This window comes from Panthera uncia, chromosome F1, assembly GCF_023721935.1.
Source record: "Panthera uncia isolate 11264 chromosome F1, Puncia_PCG_1.0, whole genome shotgun sequence".
In the NCBI taxonomy this organism is placed as follows: Eukaryota; Metazoa; Chordata; class Mammalia; order Carnivora; family Felidae; genus Panthera; species Panthera uncia.
Genome location: NC_064813.1, coordinates 35,503,473 through 35,522,564, shown reverse-complemented (window position 1 = coordinate 35,522,564; position 19,092 = coordinate 35,503,473). Strand labels below are relative to the sequence as shown.

General features: G+C 35.5%; 1 protein-coding gene across 4 annotated transcripts in view; it reads left to right on the top strand.

The window, feature by feature from the left end:
* DENND1B (DENN domain containing 1B) overlaps nucleotides 1–19,092 on the top strand; it is a 255,997-nt gene that overhangs the window by 224,624 nt on the left and 12,281 nt on the right. For all 4 annotated transcript variants that reach the window (XM_049634299.1, XM_049634300.1, XM_049634301.1 and 1 more), the window contains 2 exons: nucleotides 2,165–2,221; nucleotides 3,045–3,152. In XM_049634299.1, coding sequence (XP_049490256.1) covers nucleotides 2,165–2,221; nucleotides 3,045–3,152 — 165 coding nt within the window. The remainder of the gene's footprint in view (nucleotides 1–2,164; nucleotides 2,222–3,044; nucleotides 3,153–19,092) is intronic.

Below are 19,092 nucleotides of genomic sequence, written 5' to 3'. Positions count from 1 at the left end.
ATTCAGTAAATTGTTTGAGTACCTCCCATGAAGAAGGCCTTATGCTGGTTATTTGAGTTAGAGCAGTGAGTGTGGCAGGTACTGGGAGGGGGAGAGGTACTGTTCCTGCTAATTTCATGTTTGTATCACTGTTACTTTGCTCTGTACTTTGCATGTACTACAAAGGAGCTGAATATATTTTGTTGAAGGAGATAATGACTTTGTCCTATACTTAGAACAGTTTTTCTGTACTTGAAACATTTTTTTCTATGTGTTTTATACTTTTATTTTTCTGTGCTTAGAGGGGCCATAAAAAAAACTAGAATTAACAGATACACTTTCTTAGAAATCTAAAAAATAACAGTAAAGTGAATACATAATTGATTTGGCTAAAAGCGTTTCTGAGCCAACTTTCTTGTTAGGTTTTTGTATCTTAAATTATTAGCCAAAGCCATTTGCTGGGTGCTTCTCTGTAAAGAATACTTGTTTATTGGTAAGTTTCAACTTGGTAGATTGAAAAGGATAGAGCCTGTACCCCATCTTCCAGATCATCTGAAAGAGGTCAGTGGAGGAGGGTAGGACAAGAGATGCGTAAGGGAATCAGTCCATGAATTACAGAACCATGACTGACACTAGATTCAACTCTGTATACTGAAGAGCTTCTGAAAAGATTAGTGTGAATCAAGTGGATTTTGAAAGGTTAGAGAATATTTAGGTAAATTAGAATATGACAAAATGTGAGCAAATATGGATAAAAATTCTAGAAGATAGAGACAGGCACATTTTCTTGGTAATTTTTCATTTTTACCTAATGAGAATGTAGGGATTAATACAGGACCCTTTAAATAGATTCAGAGGCTTTAACAATAAAACAATGTGAAAATGCTTTATTAATTCCAAAGAACCATGGGAATATAATTTAGTGTTATTTGGCGTTTTAGGTTATCTTTTGCTATGTGTAGCATGTTTTGATTTTGCCTCATATACAATGAAGAAATAATTGTTTAGTTGAGTTCAAGACATTTCTTGAGCAGTTACTATATGCCAAATATTGTATTAGGTACTACAGATATTATCCGGAAAGAAATGAGAGCCTTCCCCTAAATGAACTTGGGAAGACATGTATTCACTCTTCCTAGAAGTAATTCAGGAAGCAGGACGGTTTGGTAGGAGCAAGAATATTGGAATTGGAAAGTCTTCAGTCTGTATGACGTCCGTTTCCATGTCTGTAGAATGAGACTTGTAATGCCTTTTCTTGCGTGAGGCTTAGATTCAGTAGATACATTTTAAAAACTTTAGTTCTTCCTTCTCCTTTCTGATGGGGAGAAGTTGGACTCAGGAATTAAATAGACCCAGATCTGGAATGAGGCTATGCAGACCGATCTCCTCTGAGTCACTTTCCTTATCTGTAAAAATGTCATAATAATTGTCCTAACTTCATAGATTTGTAATGATTAAATGAGCTGATACATGTTAGGTACCCAGCACATGATCAAATACTGAGGAAACACAACATAAATGTGAATTTCCTTTCTTTTCGTCCGTGGCCACTCTGAGTGGGAATTTCCAATGGAACAAAGGCCAAGGCCAGTTGTCTTTAGTTAAGTTATATCCCACAGGAATCACATCAGGACCTGAGACGCTCAAATACTGGAGCCAGATTCCCTATGGAACATGAAGATAGCATCTTTTGTTAAGTGGCTTTTAATTTATGCCGGAAAAACTGCACATGAAATAGCCATAACTTTAAAATATCTCTGCTAATAAAAACGTGTGTCTGCCTGTAAAAGCACTTCAGTAAAGCTTTGTAAAGTTGCCCGTTTCTTTAAAGTCCAAACATTTGCCCAAATAACCTGCTGCTGTGCTTTCTCCTTTCACCACCAGTTAATCACAATTGCAAATTAAGACTGGGCTGTGTTTTCTATAGCTTAGGAGGCAAAATAGGCTAAATGTTAGCCTTTGTATGGTACTAGTATGCAAATAGAGACTAATCGCGTTTTCACTAATTTAGATATAATGGTAAGTGGTGTGGTTTCCCTGAAGAATTAAGAGTTTTAGATTATAATTTGTTCTTTTTCTAAATAATATGAAGTTAGCAAGTTTCATGGAGTGTGATCTCATCTACTAACTCTTTAAGTGGTAATAGAACCATGCTGAGCCAGACACTTGCGTTACCTTTTTCTAGGCAAAAAATCATGCAAAGCAGGGAATAAAGGAAGTGAAGAGTAAGCTAAAACATAAGGTACGTCATATTCTTTTCATCCTTCCTTGATTCTTGCATTAGTTTGAAGCTCATACTTTACAAATCGCATGAGATTTATGTTTTTAATGATGTTTGAAATATGCTTAGCCCTTTGTTCAAGAATGTATTTTTCATAACAAGCCCTCTGGCAACTATCTGCCATTCTGTATGCATCCACTGAATAATCTCTTTATTGTTTGCATATTTTATCACAGAACAACGGAGATCTTCAAAGATGCTTTAACAGGATGTATGTTTTCATAAAGTTGATTGCCTTGATATCACAATTGAAATTCTTGCTTCAAGCTGAGAATTTCTTTAAAAAGATGATCTTTGGTGCAGAATCAAGCCAGGAATGCCATCATTTGGCTTTATAGGAACTTTCTAACTGTAGCTACTTTAATTTGAAGCATGTTCTTAATTTATAAAAGATTGTGTTTGAAGATATGTATTTGAATCTATGAATATTGCATGTATATGAATATTTATGTGTATGTATATGTGTTTTCAATTTGATTACATATTATATCTTTACAGATTTTGTCAGTTGTTTTGAATATCTACCTTTGAAGAACAAATACTACTTGAAACTTCCATTTTTGTGATGGAGAGTAAATAATAGCTTTTATTCATGTTATTCAAAAGAGATTAATTTAGAAATCATTAATGCATAATATATAAAAGTGCATTTTCTTCTGAAATAGAGTTTTTAAACTTACATTTGAAGCATTATTTTGGTATTTGCATCTGTATCGGATAGTTTGTCTAAAAGTAATAAAAGGAGTATTTTAAAATAATTCCTTGTATATTTCTTCATGTGTAGGAAAATGAAGAAGATTATGGGACCTGTTCTGGTTCTGTACAATATACACCAGTTTACACATTACACAATGAAAAGGGAGGAAATCTAGAAAAGCGTAAGCTTGCCCAGGTAAGGTTATTTACCCTTATGTCTCCAAATTCTAAAAGTATGTAATTCTGATTCATTCTTTAAGAACGATTTTGGACCCATTAATTTTTTTTTTATCATGTGATATGAAAACCTGCATTTACAGTCAAGATGAGTAGGTGGCATCTGGGCAGGCTGCAAGAGTATTAGGAATCAGTTGTTCCAGATACCAGTCTCTACCTACTTTATTATGTTCTCATAGAGCTCTCCAGTACGGGGACAGAGGCAAGCATGTGATTGTCTTAGAGTGTGAACAGTTTGATGAGGAGGAGGAAATCACAGATTTCTACTATAGAAGTAAAATGAAACTCATACATGGGGATTTTACCATTAAAATAATCTATATAAATTAGAATGTAAAGTAATGTGTCTGGTTTTTCTAAAGTCAGATAATTTGTTTGCTATAAATATTTAAAGCTTCTGCTTATATGCTGATATTATGTAAAGTACCGTCCTGAAGAGGGAAAGTGTTCAGAATTAAAGCTATGCATGTCTCTGATTTTGCCTCATAAGTGTGTTTCTGAAGGTTTAAATGATACAAAATTTGTATACACCAAATCATATTTTAAGTGGCCTTAGAAAACCAGCTTTTAAAAAGAATCCTCAACTGGATTATAGTTCATTTATTCCGGTCACTGACGTTTACAGACAAGAGAGCTGATAGCCAGAATGGTCACGTCACTTACCCTAAGACTCATAACAAGTTAGTGGCAGAGTGCGATGAGAACCCATCTCCAGTAGTCACTTAGCTTTCCTGGATCTGCGGACGCTGCAGGAGTAGAGATGGCCTTCAAGTGCTTCTACGTGTCATTAGGGATGGAGAAACAGTCAGTGAAGCTGTGTGGAAACTTTCGCCTTTGTAAAGAAAACTTATCCGTGTGATCATTCAGCACCTACTGTGTACCAGTCACTGTTCTAGGTGTTCTAGGAGAAACAAAACACATCTCTGCCTTTGTGGGTCCTTTTTTATACCATTCTAAGTGCCTTCTCTATGCTGTATCCATTTATAAGCTTATATTTTTATATATCAGTATTGCTTAATTGCAGCGAATTGATAGTAAATGCTGATCGTATGACTTAAAATAAGCCCTTCAATGAAGTAATAATTCCACAAGCATGGAGACCTTCTCTGGCTACTACTGTTAACTGGAAAACATGTATTGACCTGTAAGCTAATGATAGATTTGCAATCAGTAGCTCTATTTTTCTTCCATCACTAGTATGTTCAATCCCTATTGGTTCTCAAGCTTCAGCATCTTAAAAACTTCTGCAAAATGTTTATTGCCTTAACATTGGAGCATTTAGGTTATATTTACTATGGTGGATAGATTTTTGTGTGAAAACCAGTGGGATCTTTGTTACTTATAGGATGCTTTACGATAGAAAGAAAACACTTGAATTAGAGAAACGTCTGTCCTAAATGTTAGTTTTAAGTTAGGAAAACTATCTGTAGCTCCTCATTAAAAATTTTAAATCTTCCTTTCTTTAACATGGCAGCATATTTCTATGATAATTAAATTATAAAATATATTACATATGTATGGTTTTCTGTGTTTTCTGTTAATTCCTAGACAGACAATTTCTGATAGAGAAAACTGTATTAAGGAAGCCTTACAGGATAATAGGTTACATTCATCGCATACTTATCCTGAATTGTCATGGCCATCATTTATTATAAAATCATTAACTCAACTGTCTGTGTTCATCAATAAGCATTTTGTGGTTTTCAGGTGAATATGCTAAATGATGACTCTAACAGGAATTAAGAGAAGTAGGGCTTATTGTTTTAAGAATTATAATATACTTTTCTTACTTGGTTAACAGAAATTTGTTAAACCAAAATGTTTAGATGGATTATGCAGGTGCTGCTAATGTCTGAATAACAATCTTTACTTTTCAAGTGGTCTGAGTTTTAGTCAGTGTGTATTCTCCATATATATACATGTGTTCCATTATGTAAATAGGTGTATATATCCGTGTATATATATTTTAGCAGCCAAATTTATTAAGAGTCCATACTCCCAATCATTTGTACCCAGTAATACTTATCATAATTTAATGTTTTGTCTTTGCTTGTATCCAGGTATAGGAATGTATGTAGCCCTCTGGTAGGACTGGAGCTAGAAAATGGAAAAATCAAGGAAGAATATCAGCCCTCCCTACCCTTTACCTCCTAACCTGCTTCTCTCTATCTCTCCCTGGCTTGTTCTTCTCTCTGCATAGCTGTTCTTTGTGCATTCTGTAGATTGTCTTTCTCAGCTCCTCCATGAGCCTGACATTGAGCTTGCAAGGCCCTTGGTTCAAACAGCTGCTAGGAATGGGCCACAATGCCCACAGCCAATTCCTTTTGGAAGACTGTCAACAGCCCTCTTGGATCCAGCATTAATCCTTGGTTCAGTAACCTTTCATCGGAAAAGCAAGGAGAATACCATGTTACCAAGGACAGTGGCGAGTAGTAGGGGCAAACAGGAAAAGCAGTTCTCAGAGAAGGGTTTTAAGGACTGTGACAAAATCTCAGAAGAGTTTTGCTATCTCTAGTTGCCGTGTCATCATTTGCCCAAGAGTCCTCTTTGCAAAAAAAGAAATAAAATCTATACTTTTAAGTACCTAGAGGCTGGATCTTTGTATCATAAACCTGCAGCTTAGTAAGTTTAAGGTCAGCCTATGCTAGTGGGTTGCTGTTGCCTCAGCTCTCACATGAGAGTCGAGCTACTTACACAAATGAAAAGACTACAGAGAAAATGAGCTTAGAATACATTGTTTGCATTTGGGGCAAGGAAGTCAGTAGGGACCAGGCATAGTCTACCGCCTTTTCTTTGCGGTCTGATACCACAGAAGGTTCCTTGGTTTACTTTTCAGTAGTAATCCAGTCTCATTGATTTAATAGAAGATATGATCTAGTATATTGTGCAAGAGATAGAAGCTGATACTACAACCATGAAGATACTGTTTTATGATGATTTCCAAATCAGTAAGTAGTCTTAACTCCTGTCTCTCCAAGCACAATAATATTAGGATCTGAGCACATTGAGATTTTCAATTAAATACGTAAGCATTTCTAAGAATAGGCAAATATGGTTAAAGGCAGAATCTAGGTATCAATCAATATGTCAGAGACATTATGTTTATTTATGTATGTTCTACTTATATCCAAAAATAAATGGACATTTTACCAAGAATCCTAGAACAAAAGATTAAAATTGTTTAATTTATTTTAAATTTTTTTTAATGTTTATTTTTGAGAGAGAGACTGATTGAGAGTGGGGAAGGGACAGAGAGAGAGAGGGAGACACAGACTCTGAAGCAGGCTCCAGGCTCCCAGCTGTCAGCACAAAGCCCAATGTGGGGCTCGAACTCACAGACCAGACCATGAGATCATGACCTGAGCCAAAGTCGGATGCTGGACCGACTGAGCCACCCTAAAATATATTTAATTTAGGTAAGACTCGAGGCAGAGAGAAAGTTAGTGCAGTAAGAAGCTAAGTCCCATTCCCTTGCTTAGCAGCCAAAATGAAGAGACTAACACACCTACCATGATTCATAATGTACAAGGATTAAAAAAAATTGTTCAGGAGGTATGCAGCCGTTCCAGGAAATGGGACTAGATACTGCAGGTCCACAGATGAAGTCAGTGTCCCGAGAGCTCGCCTCCAGTGGACGTACCCAGGAAAGGTATGTAGGGACAGAAATCTAGTTTTCTTTCTTTGTTCTCTTCTGTGCAGTGTCTATCATTTGAAATACTCAGGCTTAGTAATACCTCTCTCAAAGACAGCTTGGTTTCCTAAGAAAATATTTTTAAAAATAAAGGCTACGAGTAGAAATAAACTTAGAATGCACTTTTTTTTTTTTTCTTTCTCTCAGGCTCACTGAGCTAGAAGAGTAGCATCCCTTTCTCATGTTGGAAATGGCCTCTCACTGAGGAATCGGTGTCTCTGGGCCCCATCGTACCTTTGATTATTCAAATTACCATCCTCTCTTAGAAGACTTGCCATGTGGTGAATTCAGTTACCTACAGAAATGTGATTCAGTAGGACTTCTGGGGTTTGGTGATCTAGATAGCTCTGAGGTCCTTCCTACTGTTTTCCAAACTTCAGTTTTTAGAGTTGAGTAACACCAAAGCACACTAGAGCAGACTTGGAAAACATGAGGAAGAGACAGATCCTTGATGAACAGTGAGGCCATCTGCATGTTTGTGTGAATGATGTGATTACTTTAAAACTCCCAACAATCCAAGCACACTGGGAACTGTTAACCCCATTTTTCAGATTTAGTAACAGCAAAGGGATGAAGACATGTGGCCAAAGTTCTACCAGGTAATAAAGAGCAGAGTAGGGATTGAAAAGCAGACAGACTGATTCTGGAATTTAAATACCTAACCACTACAGGCCTGCCTTTGTGTTGGGTGGAATGTTTGTGGAGGAGGGGCCCTTAGAGACAAAGGTATGGTGTTGAGAGCCAGAGAGACTTGACTTTGAAACAACTACTAGCATTTAGCTTTGAGCAAAACACAGTGTCCCTAAGCCTTACTTTCTACATTTGTGCAATAGTAATAACGATACATGTCATTTTGCTAGAATGCTATAGGCATTATTATAGATAATATATATGGAATACCTGCCACATGACAAGCACTTAATAATTGGCCTCTACCCATTCATGCATATACATATATCTTGAACATCAGGTCTCTTATCGCAATGGCACTGACTTTCTTCTCTCTTGGTAGTAACTGTCCAAAGTCACTAACAATCCTCTAGTTCACTAACTAGACTAGTGGGGACCCTAAATTTGTCCGTCTTCATTCTAAGTAGGGATAACTTCAGATCCTGGTTTATGATTTGAGAAGAAATATACAGCTTATTTTATTGAGAAATCTCTTGATTTCTAAGTTTATAAGACCTCAAGTATCTCATTTTCTTGTCAGTAAAATTATCAAAATAAAGAATGTGAGCTTTATTTATCCTATTCCTTATCTTTTTGAGAAGTTGATCTCAGCTATGTAAAGAACTTTACATTTTCAGTTTCCAGCTGGACATGTATAAATGACACACTTTATTTTCATCTGTTTTTCAAAAGATGAAAATGAGATTATGGTCATTTAAATTCAAGAATGTATTTAAATAAGTGAAAAAATAACGTTTCATAATTTGGGTACTATAGAAAAGAACAAAATCAAAATGTATGTTGTTTTAAGCCTATATGCCATTACTTAGCTTATGTTGGGAATAGATTATGAATCTGCATCTACACCCCAACAAATAGTAATTTGTGTGCTGGTCTGCTAATTAGTACGGTTACTTCCTGTTTTGTTGATGAGGCTTAAATAAATGTCAAGGGTACAGCCATGAAGATCTCCCAATTAGGCTTCACATTTGTAAAACCCAACCCTTTTCCCTTTTGTGTGAACATGACAGTTCCAACAGCAGCCCCAGCCTAACAGGACTCCAGGGAAAGGATCCTCCTCAGGTTTTATTGAAAACAGGGCCAGTTGGGTCCATGGAGAATACTGCCACCGGTCATGGTGCAGAACAGTTTTCATCTTGACTGCACACTTACCTTCTTTCATCAATTCTATTTTAGAACAAATACTGTACTCTTAGTGAACAACATTTAGACTAATTCTGTCACTGAAAATTATGTTTTAAAACACTTATTTGTAAAAATGTACTGGAATTTTCTAAGAATGAGAAATTCCTTTAATGTGCAAAATTTATATGAATCTAAGATACTGCTCCATTTTTAATAATATTAGCCATTCTTAACTTACTCTGACAATTGTAATGTGTACGTATCTGAGTGTCTGTATAGGACACACACATGCGCGCCCGTGCGTGCACACACACACACACACACACACACCCCAACTAGACTAGTGTACTGCAAGCAGGAGCTTAGCTATATTACAAGTCAACATTAACAGATGGATGGCCCTAAGCAAGCAAAACCACGGCAACAAAATCTAGTGAAAGTGGAGGATTGAAGCTTTTTGTTGTTAAGCCCTATTAAAACCCTGGCACACATACCACTCTTAACTATTTCAGGTCTGAGACAAATAGCAATGCACTCAGATTTATTTTCAACCTGTCCAGTTAACTGTGTAAAAGCAGCGTGAGGAATATGAATGGAAAATTATTTTTTTCAGTTGTAATATAATGTAAAGTAGTGTGCCTGTTGGTAAATACAACGTGGAACATAGTCAACACTTGAACCTAAATATAATGATTAGAAATAGAGTTATGTTTAATAGTCATAATTTCTACTAATAAACCAAGTACTATTAAACTAGTGATCATTTATTCTGTTTTTAAAATAGATTCACATACAGACCAATAGTTTATGGTATGAAGAGCTACCTTTAGAATGCATAAATAAGGAAGATATTTACACCGTAAAATGTGCTCTATGTGATTTTCCATTTTACCCATTATAGAAGGTGATAATGCACACTTCAAAAGAAACTATGCAATCATTTTGAGTCCTTAGGTATTTAATGGTTTATCAATCATCCTAATGGATTTATGGAATATAGCATGACTGCCATGAGTTCATTTTATAATTACAAGTAATACACATTTATATTTAAGGAATGTACATAGAAGTTGTATATACCTTTTTGGCATGTGGAGACTTGCAAGTAAGATATTTCAAAACCACATTTTGGTTGAATGGGGACTTAAAAGAAATTCTAGTATATAAGCATGTTTTAAAATACGAGCAATCAGGTGGTTTACACTTTACAGATAATTCCATATTTTAAAATGTTGCAGATGAAATTACAGTTGCTGTGAAATTTATAGGATTAAAAACTCAGATTCTCTAAATTTAGTTCCTAAGCATAATAAATGATGGGATCGTCATACCTAGTAGGATGTGGTGTATAGTATTGTGTTTCTGACACTCTTTTCTTCATTGGAATTCAGTGGACTCTGGGAATAAAATGAATGTAATTAAAGATAGCATTTGTTGCTCAGGTGACATAATAGATTGCAGAAAATGGCACACTTGTTGGGATCTTTGGAAAAATACAGTCCATTCAGTAGCTTTGCTTTATTGGTCAAGAAAGAAATGGCATAGTCATTGTTTGCAGAGGAAAGACACCACTTGCTTCTTCTGACCAAGAAAAAGGTAATTGCAAATCACAGTGAGAAAGATAATTGTGACCTGAGGGGACAGGGAAGAAATGGGTATATGAAGGAGGAGGCCTAGATAATTGGAAAGAATATTTAATGTAAATTTAAAAAAATAATAAAAGTAAGCTTAACCAAATTGTGATAAACAGAAACCCCTTATTTTTTTTTTTAGCATTTTCTGTGATTTAGCTCAGGATTGAGCATATTATGATGATCAAACTAAATTGTTGAATTAAAGTGATTAGGGAAATCTATTAGAAAGTTCCAAATGACAAAAATATTTTGAAATAAGTAGATGTGTTTCTATTAAAATATGCCCACCAAAAATACTGCCTAAATGAAAACACATTCTCGTAGTCTGTCCCAAAGTCACTCCGACATAGCATGTATTTAGTCTAAGCTATACTAATATCACTAATTTATAAAATTAATCTTTTAAGTCAAGTTGGAAAAATAAGGGTACTATATCTTTAATTTTAAATAAAGTTATTTTTTCCTCTGTTGTTTTCTGTTGAAATAATGTTAATTTCCAACATATCCAATTTGATTATAGTTTAAAATCTGTACCCCACCTCCACCCCCCCCATTCAGTTATGGATTACAAGAATGCCCTCTAGTGGGCATTATATAATATTTTGATATGTATAATGATAGTTATAGACAAAAAATTTATAATATTTGCCTTTCAGAATACTCTCTTTTAGAAACACAATGGAATACACATTGAAACATTTGTATTGTCATAAAATTGTTTGGGAACATCATTTTTTCAAAGAAATAATCCAAAGCCAGTTCCTTTCAGTAACTGGCTAGGACTTCATTTTTTAAACATTTAGCACTGCTGAATAATATCAAGTATATTAAAAAGAAGTAGTGGAAGATAATTTCACTTATGTGAATATGTTCAGTATGTATTATGAGGTAATCCTAGATTGAAATGTACCTTTTTAATATTATAATTTTACTCTTCAAATTTATTGCCACAATTGGCTATGTCATTTATTAGAAAGTCTTGAAATAAAAACAAAGCTACTTGGTTTTCCCTTTAGTAAATATAATGAATATTACCATTTTAGACTTTACATCAACAATCATGTCACTAATATTTTTCCTCCCTATTTTCTGTTCTATTTAATTTACAGTCCCCCCCCCCCATTACTTCTTTAATTGTTTTACGGGCTTTTGGTAAAAATAACAATAGCTCTCTCAAAAGTACCCCATTTTTAATGGACTAATTCTTATGTTCTCCCAGACACCCTGGGATAAAGAAATGATGATGTTCTTCCTGTTTTATATCTAGAACTGCTTTTAAGGTTGGTCAGAGATCAATGTTAGTGTTGATGAAAAGGGAAGCCAGTCTTTTCTTTGTAGGGGTTACTGCTGCTGCCTATTAATGTCCCTCAAGAGAGAAAAATTTCCGGGAATGTCAGTAGATTATAACTACCAGAGTATAATAGACTCTTATTATAATTTGAACTGGATTTGTGTCTACTACACATTATTATATTTCCTGATACAGAACACAAAATATCAGAGCAATACATAAATATCTTAACAAGTTAGCCTGTGCCCTCATGCCAGTTTCAAAATAAGACTACTGTGTTGGACCCTTCTCTGGAAGTTCTTTATGGTGTTTCTAATGTTTGAGAATAAGACTGCCATTTCACAGAAGCCTGTTCCCTCTTTGTGTTTATTGATGTCTTTGATATTTGTAAGGTAATGCTTTTGAAACCGAAATACATATAGAGTAATTACAATTTCTGTTAAGATTCTTGCTTCTTGCTGGATTCACACAGAAATGTTTCTGTGTTAAGCCTCTCTCCATACATTTGCATATTTATGCTTATGACATAGTGATATGATAATCTGAAAAATAAAATCAGCTGTAATTATTTTACAATAAAATATTTTAATCTTGGTTATGTACTTTTTACAAACATAGTTTATTGAAGTGGTTGGAAATAATATTATTTTGTTAGTCATTACTGACTTTTTAATTGTTTATGCCAGCTAGAAAAATCATCTGCACATCATTTAGTGAAAATAACCACATTCTGTTTTACCGAAAATACAGTGGACTTGTCGTGCATTAAGAAACCTTTTTAAATGTTGAAATATTGAAACCCTGTCAGCAAAAGTGAAATTACAAATAGTTTGCCATATATCAAAAATTTATTTATCTGTTTTGCTTTGGGAATAATTTTTAATAGCTGTATACAACTTGTATTTATGCCGATCAACAGTTTCTCAGTACTGAAAAGTTACTGCAAGAGCTTTGTTAAATTTTGCATTTGCAAATATTAAAGAACAGGAAAAATAATAAAACAACATTTTAAATATTTACAGTTAACATAATTACTTTGCATATGTACTGTCCTAAAAAATTGGCTTAAAAGTATTAGCAATTCACAGTCGTATTGCTTGTAACCACAGATGAGTAATGAGTACTGGTCTTCTTTCCTTCTTTCCATTCATTAACATACTTCAATGAGAGAGAGAGTCCTTTAGAATAGCTGGTACAATGCTGCCATTGGGTAGGTTGTATATAATCTCTAACAATTGAGAAATGATTTCTAAAGTACTGTGTTTCTAGGATGATTTTGATCCAGCATTTTGCCAAACTAAAGGAAGTCAAAACTTCCTGAAACTCCCTAACATCAGTAACACGAGTCTGTAAAGGATCAGTTCTGATTTCAAATATTCTATCTCTAAAATCTAATATGGAGATTTCTAGTTGAATTCTAGAATAGTCCCCAACTTAATATTAATTCAAATAAGCTTCCACTAATGTAATTAATGGTGCAATATGAACCCAATGGACAATACCATAATGGAGAGACAATCTACCTCAATTCAACAAAAACTACCTAAATATCTGCTGTGTGCTAGTTTACAGTTTTCAAGGTCATGTACCTCCTCTGAACATTACTAGGTGCAAGGGCTACTTTCAAGATCATTTACTTTGTCTTACTGAATTTACAAACTCAGACTTTCCTTCCTTGACCTTTGTATCTATTCTTCCTTTTCACTTCTTAACATCACATTCATGACTAGGTAGAAAGACCCCATGTGGAAGGAAAGATCTTGGGCTTTGGAGTTTAACAAACCTGGATCAGAATACCAGCTCTGCTACTTGCTTGGTATTGGAACTTGAGCAACTTGCCTAACCTCTCTAATCCTCTTAAGCTTCAAATCTATAAAATGATGATAACTATGTCCACTCCCATAGAGTTACTGTGGAGATTGGAGTTAGTGATAGAATTTGTTTTTCCAACACTCACTAGAAGTTTAATAAATATTAGGTAATATTGTTTCTATTCTGTCTACAACAAGAACTTTCACAAAAATTTAATGAACACCTACTATGTGTTGGGAACAGAAAGAATTAGACCCATGGATAGTATTCCTTAGCTCTTGGATGCCCTATTCTGGTTTTTCTTGTGGTTGTTGTTGCTGCCGCCACTGTTGTCGTTTTTCTTGTTCTCTTTTCTCTTTGTGTTTCAGTTTGGATACTTATTTTAAGTTTGGTAAATGTATAGTGAAATATTTAGCACAGTAAAATTAGTTAACATTTTTCATCTTACAGAATTACCGCTTACTTGTTTTTCTCTAGCAACTTTCAACTATTCACTACGATGTTGTTAACTATAGTCATCATGCTGTTCATCACATTCCCAGAAATTATTCATCTCAAAACTGGCAGTTTGTACCTTTTTGACCAACATCTCATTTCCCCCACTTCCAACCCTTGGCAACTACCCCATCCACTTTCTGTTTCTATGGGCTTGGCTTTTTGAGGTTACACAGATAAGTGGCAGAGTATTTATCTTTCTTTGTCTGACTTATTTCACTTAGCTTAATGTTCTCAAGGTTTATCAGTGTCACAAATAGCAGGTTTTCCTTTTTACTTATGACTCAATAATATCCTATTGTACACATACCACATTTTCTTTATGCATTTATCCATCGATAGACATTTAGGTTGTTTCCATGTCTTGGCTATTGTGATTAATGCTTCAGTGACCATTGAGGCCAGATATCTGAATGAGACAGTGATTTCATTTCCTCCTGATAAATAACCAGAAATGGGATTGCTAAACATGGTAGTTTTATTTTTAATTTCTTGAGGGATCTTCATACGGTTTTCCATAGTGATTACGTCGATTTACAGTCTCACCAACAGTGCACAACATTCTCCACATCCTTGCCAACATTTATTATCTCTTGTCTTTTTCATAATAGCCATTCTAACAGGTGTGAGGTGGTATTTCATTGTGGTTTTGATTTCTATTTCCCTGATGATTAGTGATATTGAGCACATGTTCATGTACTTGATGGCTATCTTTATGTCTTCTTTGTAAAAATGTCTATTCAAGTTTCTGCTCATTTTAATTGGATTATTTGTGGTGTTTCTTTGACTACTGTAGGAATTGCATGAGTTCCTTATGTATTATGCATATTAACCCCTTGTCAGATATATGATTTGCAAATGTTTTCTCACATTCCATGAGAATGGAAGAAATTTTCATTTTGTTGATTGTTCTCATTTTGTTGATTGTTTCTTTTGCTGTGCAGAAGCTTTTTAGTTTGATGTAGCTCCACTCGATTTTTGTTTTTGTTGCACATTTTCTGTGCTTTTGATGTCATATCTAAAAAGTCATTACCAAGACTAATGTTATGGAGCTTTTTCTTGTAGGAGTTTTATGATTTCAGGTCTTATATTTAAGTCCTTAATTCATTTTGAGTTAATTTTTGTTTAAGATGAAATTTTTGCCGTTTTGTTATTTTGCCTGTGAATATCCGATTTTCCCAGCACCCGTTATTGAAGAGACCATCCTTCCACCATTCAGTGTTCTTACCATCCTTATCAAAAATAGTTGACTATATATGTATGGGTTTATTTCTGGACTCTTGATTCTGTTTCATTAGCCTTTATGTCTGCTTTTATACCAGTGCCATACTGGGTTTTTTTAGAGAGTTCACTGTTAGCATATAGAAATGCCAGATTGGTCAATAGAATTGACCTGTTTTAAAGTTCATTCATTTTATTTTCTTCAGTCTGCTGATGAGCTGATCAAAAGAATTTCTCTCTTATGGTTTTTTTTTTCTGTCATTTCAATTTGACTCTTTTATATGGATTTCATCTTGCTACTGTCATCTCATCCATTTATGCATCCATCTTTTTCTCCCCTTACCTTTTATGTCTGGTAGTTCTTGAGTACTGGGCCCCATGTGTGCATCACAAATTGAACTGCCTTGGATTTTGTTGTTGATATCATTACCTGCAGTTGGCTGCTATTATCTTGCGCTTAGAGTGGACTACTACCAGTGAAGTTTCTGGCAGGTTTTTCTTGGTGTTTCTCCATCACCCTTAGCTACATTAGAGCCACATAGGGGATCTCTCTCAATGTTTTTGCCCCTCCTCCAGCAATTAACTTCTGTTGCTGGTTACTTAGTCCTAGCCTTATGGGTTTTATGTGCTCTGGTCCAGCTTCAGCCTTAGCAGGTCTTGTGCCACTGTGCCTCAGATTTGGGGCTTTCTCAACATCCCTCCACTTCCTTTCATGGCAGATAAACTTTCTTATTTCTGCGACTGGTCGTGGGCAGTTTGAGGGCTGCCTGCCCCTCCCCACTGGTGATAGATTTCCACTTGTTAACAGAGTAGAGTCCTGTGCCTCTGAGTGTTTCTTGCTCTTCCCTAAAGGAGTTTCTGTTTTTTTCCTTCCCCCAGAATTTTGGGATTGAGTTTGCTGACTGTATGCCATGACTGTATGACTTTTCTTATACATAAATGAATGTTCTTATAAAGTAAGTAGGGCTTCATACATGCCTCCCTGCAGCAGCTTATCACCTCCTGCTTGCCTGTACCCCCAAGGGGAGCTCTTTTCAGTCTCCTGTCTTGCCCCCAGCCTTTCCCTGTAGCACCAGGTAATAGGGTTGCCTGATTTAGCAAACACACGATTTTATCTGTGGAAGAGGGCTTGCGAGTACAATCTCCCCTTGCCTTTGAGACTCCTAACTATTCCAAACTGACATCTTAGCTCATACTTGGTCTTTAAGGCTATTATCTTAGCAGATTTCTTCTCCCCTGCTTATATGCCAGCTACCTCTCTCCTCGTGCTTTGCCTGGAGGAAATAGGTCTTGTGTCTCATCTCTCCTCAGAAGGGCTTGTAACCCTTTGGAATTTGGTTTGCTTGGTTGCCTTACAATTCAGCTCTCTGATAGGTCCAAGAAGAATTAGGATTTGTGGGACTTTTTTTTTAAATAACCCCGCTTTTTCTCATTGTTAAGATGGGAGTTGACATTCTTTTGCTATTCTTTACCTTCTAAATGGAAGTGGAATTAGAGGCAAAATGAATTAAAGGGTATGATTCTTGGTTTCAAGGATTTAGTAAGACAGGAATGTACTTAAAATGAAATATTACTTTTATAAGAGATCATCTGTCAGGTGATACCTGAATCATAGAGAATTAAGTGAATAAAGCTAACCAAAAAGACCAGATCGTGGTGAACTGGAAGAACTGGTAAAGGGCTCTTGGATGTGTCTGGACCACTTTAAAAAATTTTTTTTTAGTGTTTCTATTTGTTTTTGAGAGAGAGAGAGAGAGAGAGAGAGAGACTGAGCACAAGCAGGGGAGGGACAGAGAGAGAGAGGGAGACACAGAACCCGAAGCAGGCTCCGGGCTCTGAGCTGTCAGCACAGAGCCCGATGCGGGGCTGGAACTCACAAACCACGAGGTCATGACCTGAGCCGAAGTTGGATGCTTAACCGACTGAGCCACCCAGGGGCCCCATGGACCACTTCAAAGTCATCCTCCTCAACTAGTCTCACATAGCACTCAACTGCTCAGAAGTGTAATTTTAATGCTTCTATAAAATCTTATTTCCTTAGTCTAATAACAGCCCTCATCAGCTGAATTCATCAGACTTCACCAAATATATATCTTGTTAATCCTTCCAATGTACTCTTTTGCCCTGACAGGAATGTGTCTTCAGTGTCTTTGGAAAAGTGTATTAATCTTTTGTCTCTTCACTGTGCCATTTCACCTACCAAGAATATTAAGACTCATGGTCATTCTGTAACTGTCCGCTTTAAAAATGAGGTTAAAACTTGCCATTTTAAGAAAGTCTTTCTCGGGTTAATTCTCAGACAGTTATTTCTTCTGAGTCTCTGAGAACTTATGTATCTAATGTAATTTTAACAAAAGGAGTTCTGTTCAGGGAACTGGAACACCTGGGTTGGAATCTTAGGTTTGTCACTAGTCTAATCTTCCCCAAGACACTTCACTTTGTTAAGCTTTTGGTTCCCTAATTTGTAAAAAAAAGAAAAAAATAGGGAAAATGTTGACCAAAATTTGTGATAAATTAGGTATTTAATGAAAAACAGTACAGTATGTAAAATATCAAACACGCTGAAGCAAATCAGTCATAGATAAGTCAATTCACTCTGCTTTAGCCACTACCAATAAATTGCAACATGTGTTTTAAAACCCTTCAGTAAAATGCCATGAATTCTTAAGGTATTGCCATTATAATTACATATGGTAGAGTTTCATTTTTTTCATATTATTTCATGCATGTATACTTAATTTTTATTTATTTTGTCTTAAGCTTGGGGGTTTGCTATGGACTTTGGGTAAGCAAGGTAACACTTCTGGACCTCAGTTACTTCAACCCTAAAATGGGGACAGTAGCACAGAGAGTACCAATTTTTAAAAAATTCATATATTAAAAGCATCTTAATTTTATGAAGTCTAAAAAAGTGTGTTTTCCCATTCATTTACATATATCCCTTACTTTTCCCCCTTCTCCCAACCCCCCGTAAATTTAGACTTACTCAACATTTTGCCTTATTAGGATCTGTCTGCCATCTAGTGACAAAAATGGTAACTGCAAGATCACCTGGTCATTGTGCACCAGGGGAATGTTTCTCACCATTCAAACTGTCAGAAGTGCTATCCGGAAACCATTGTGGTGAAAAGAAAGGGAACATTGATCTTGCTTATTGTAGCTGAACCAAACTTATTTCTTGAAGTCTCTTTCAAAGTTAAGTTTGATGGTTTCATGACTTGGACCCTCTGCCCCTGTCACTTTCTGCGTACATTTGCTTGTGGTTTTTCCTTCATAAGAAATGCTTTTCCTCCTTGTTTTTACCAGTCCATTTTTTTTTGTTTTGTTTTATTCAATGTCTAGCTAGAGACTGAACTTCTCTAGTAAGATATCTTCTTGAATAAATTTTATACCATGCTGAAAACTTTCCTTTTGCTTTAGTGTAGTATTTTCTCACATGCTTAATAAGCATCCCTTGCTATACAAGTGTTTACTTCCAAAATTTTATGAATCTTTATGCTAGATGTGAATTTTACACTTCACATCTCCATGTGAGCAAATTTTTCTTTTCCAAAGAACCTAGCCGGAGTCTGATGGAGGACCTATGATATCCAGTGCCCCATCTTATTTTTAATTCCTCGTACTAGAATGATGTCAAATTCTCCAAAACTCTATTTTGTTTCTTCTGATGTTTTTTTGCATTCAAAAGATGTACCTTCTTCTCATGTAGTACTGGCTCCCACAAAAGCTGCAAATGCTAAGTTACTTGCTAATTTGTACAGCCTGTGAGTGCAGTTGTGAAACAGTGAAATGACCATTGCATTGTGAAATGACCATACAGCAACTTTGAAACCTCCTTATTTGATCCCAGAATTTGCCATTATTTATAGTATGTAATTACAGTCCTATATTGTTAATGTTGTTAGTATGTTGACTGAACCTACTTATTGTAAATATTATA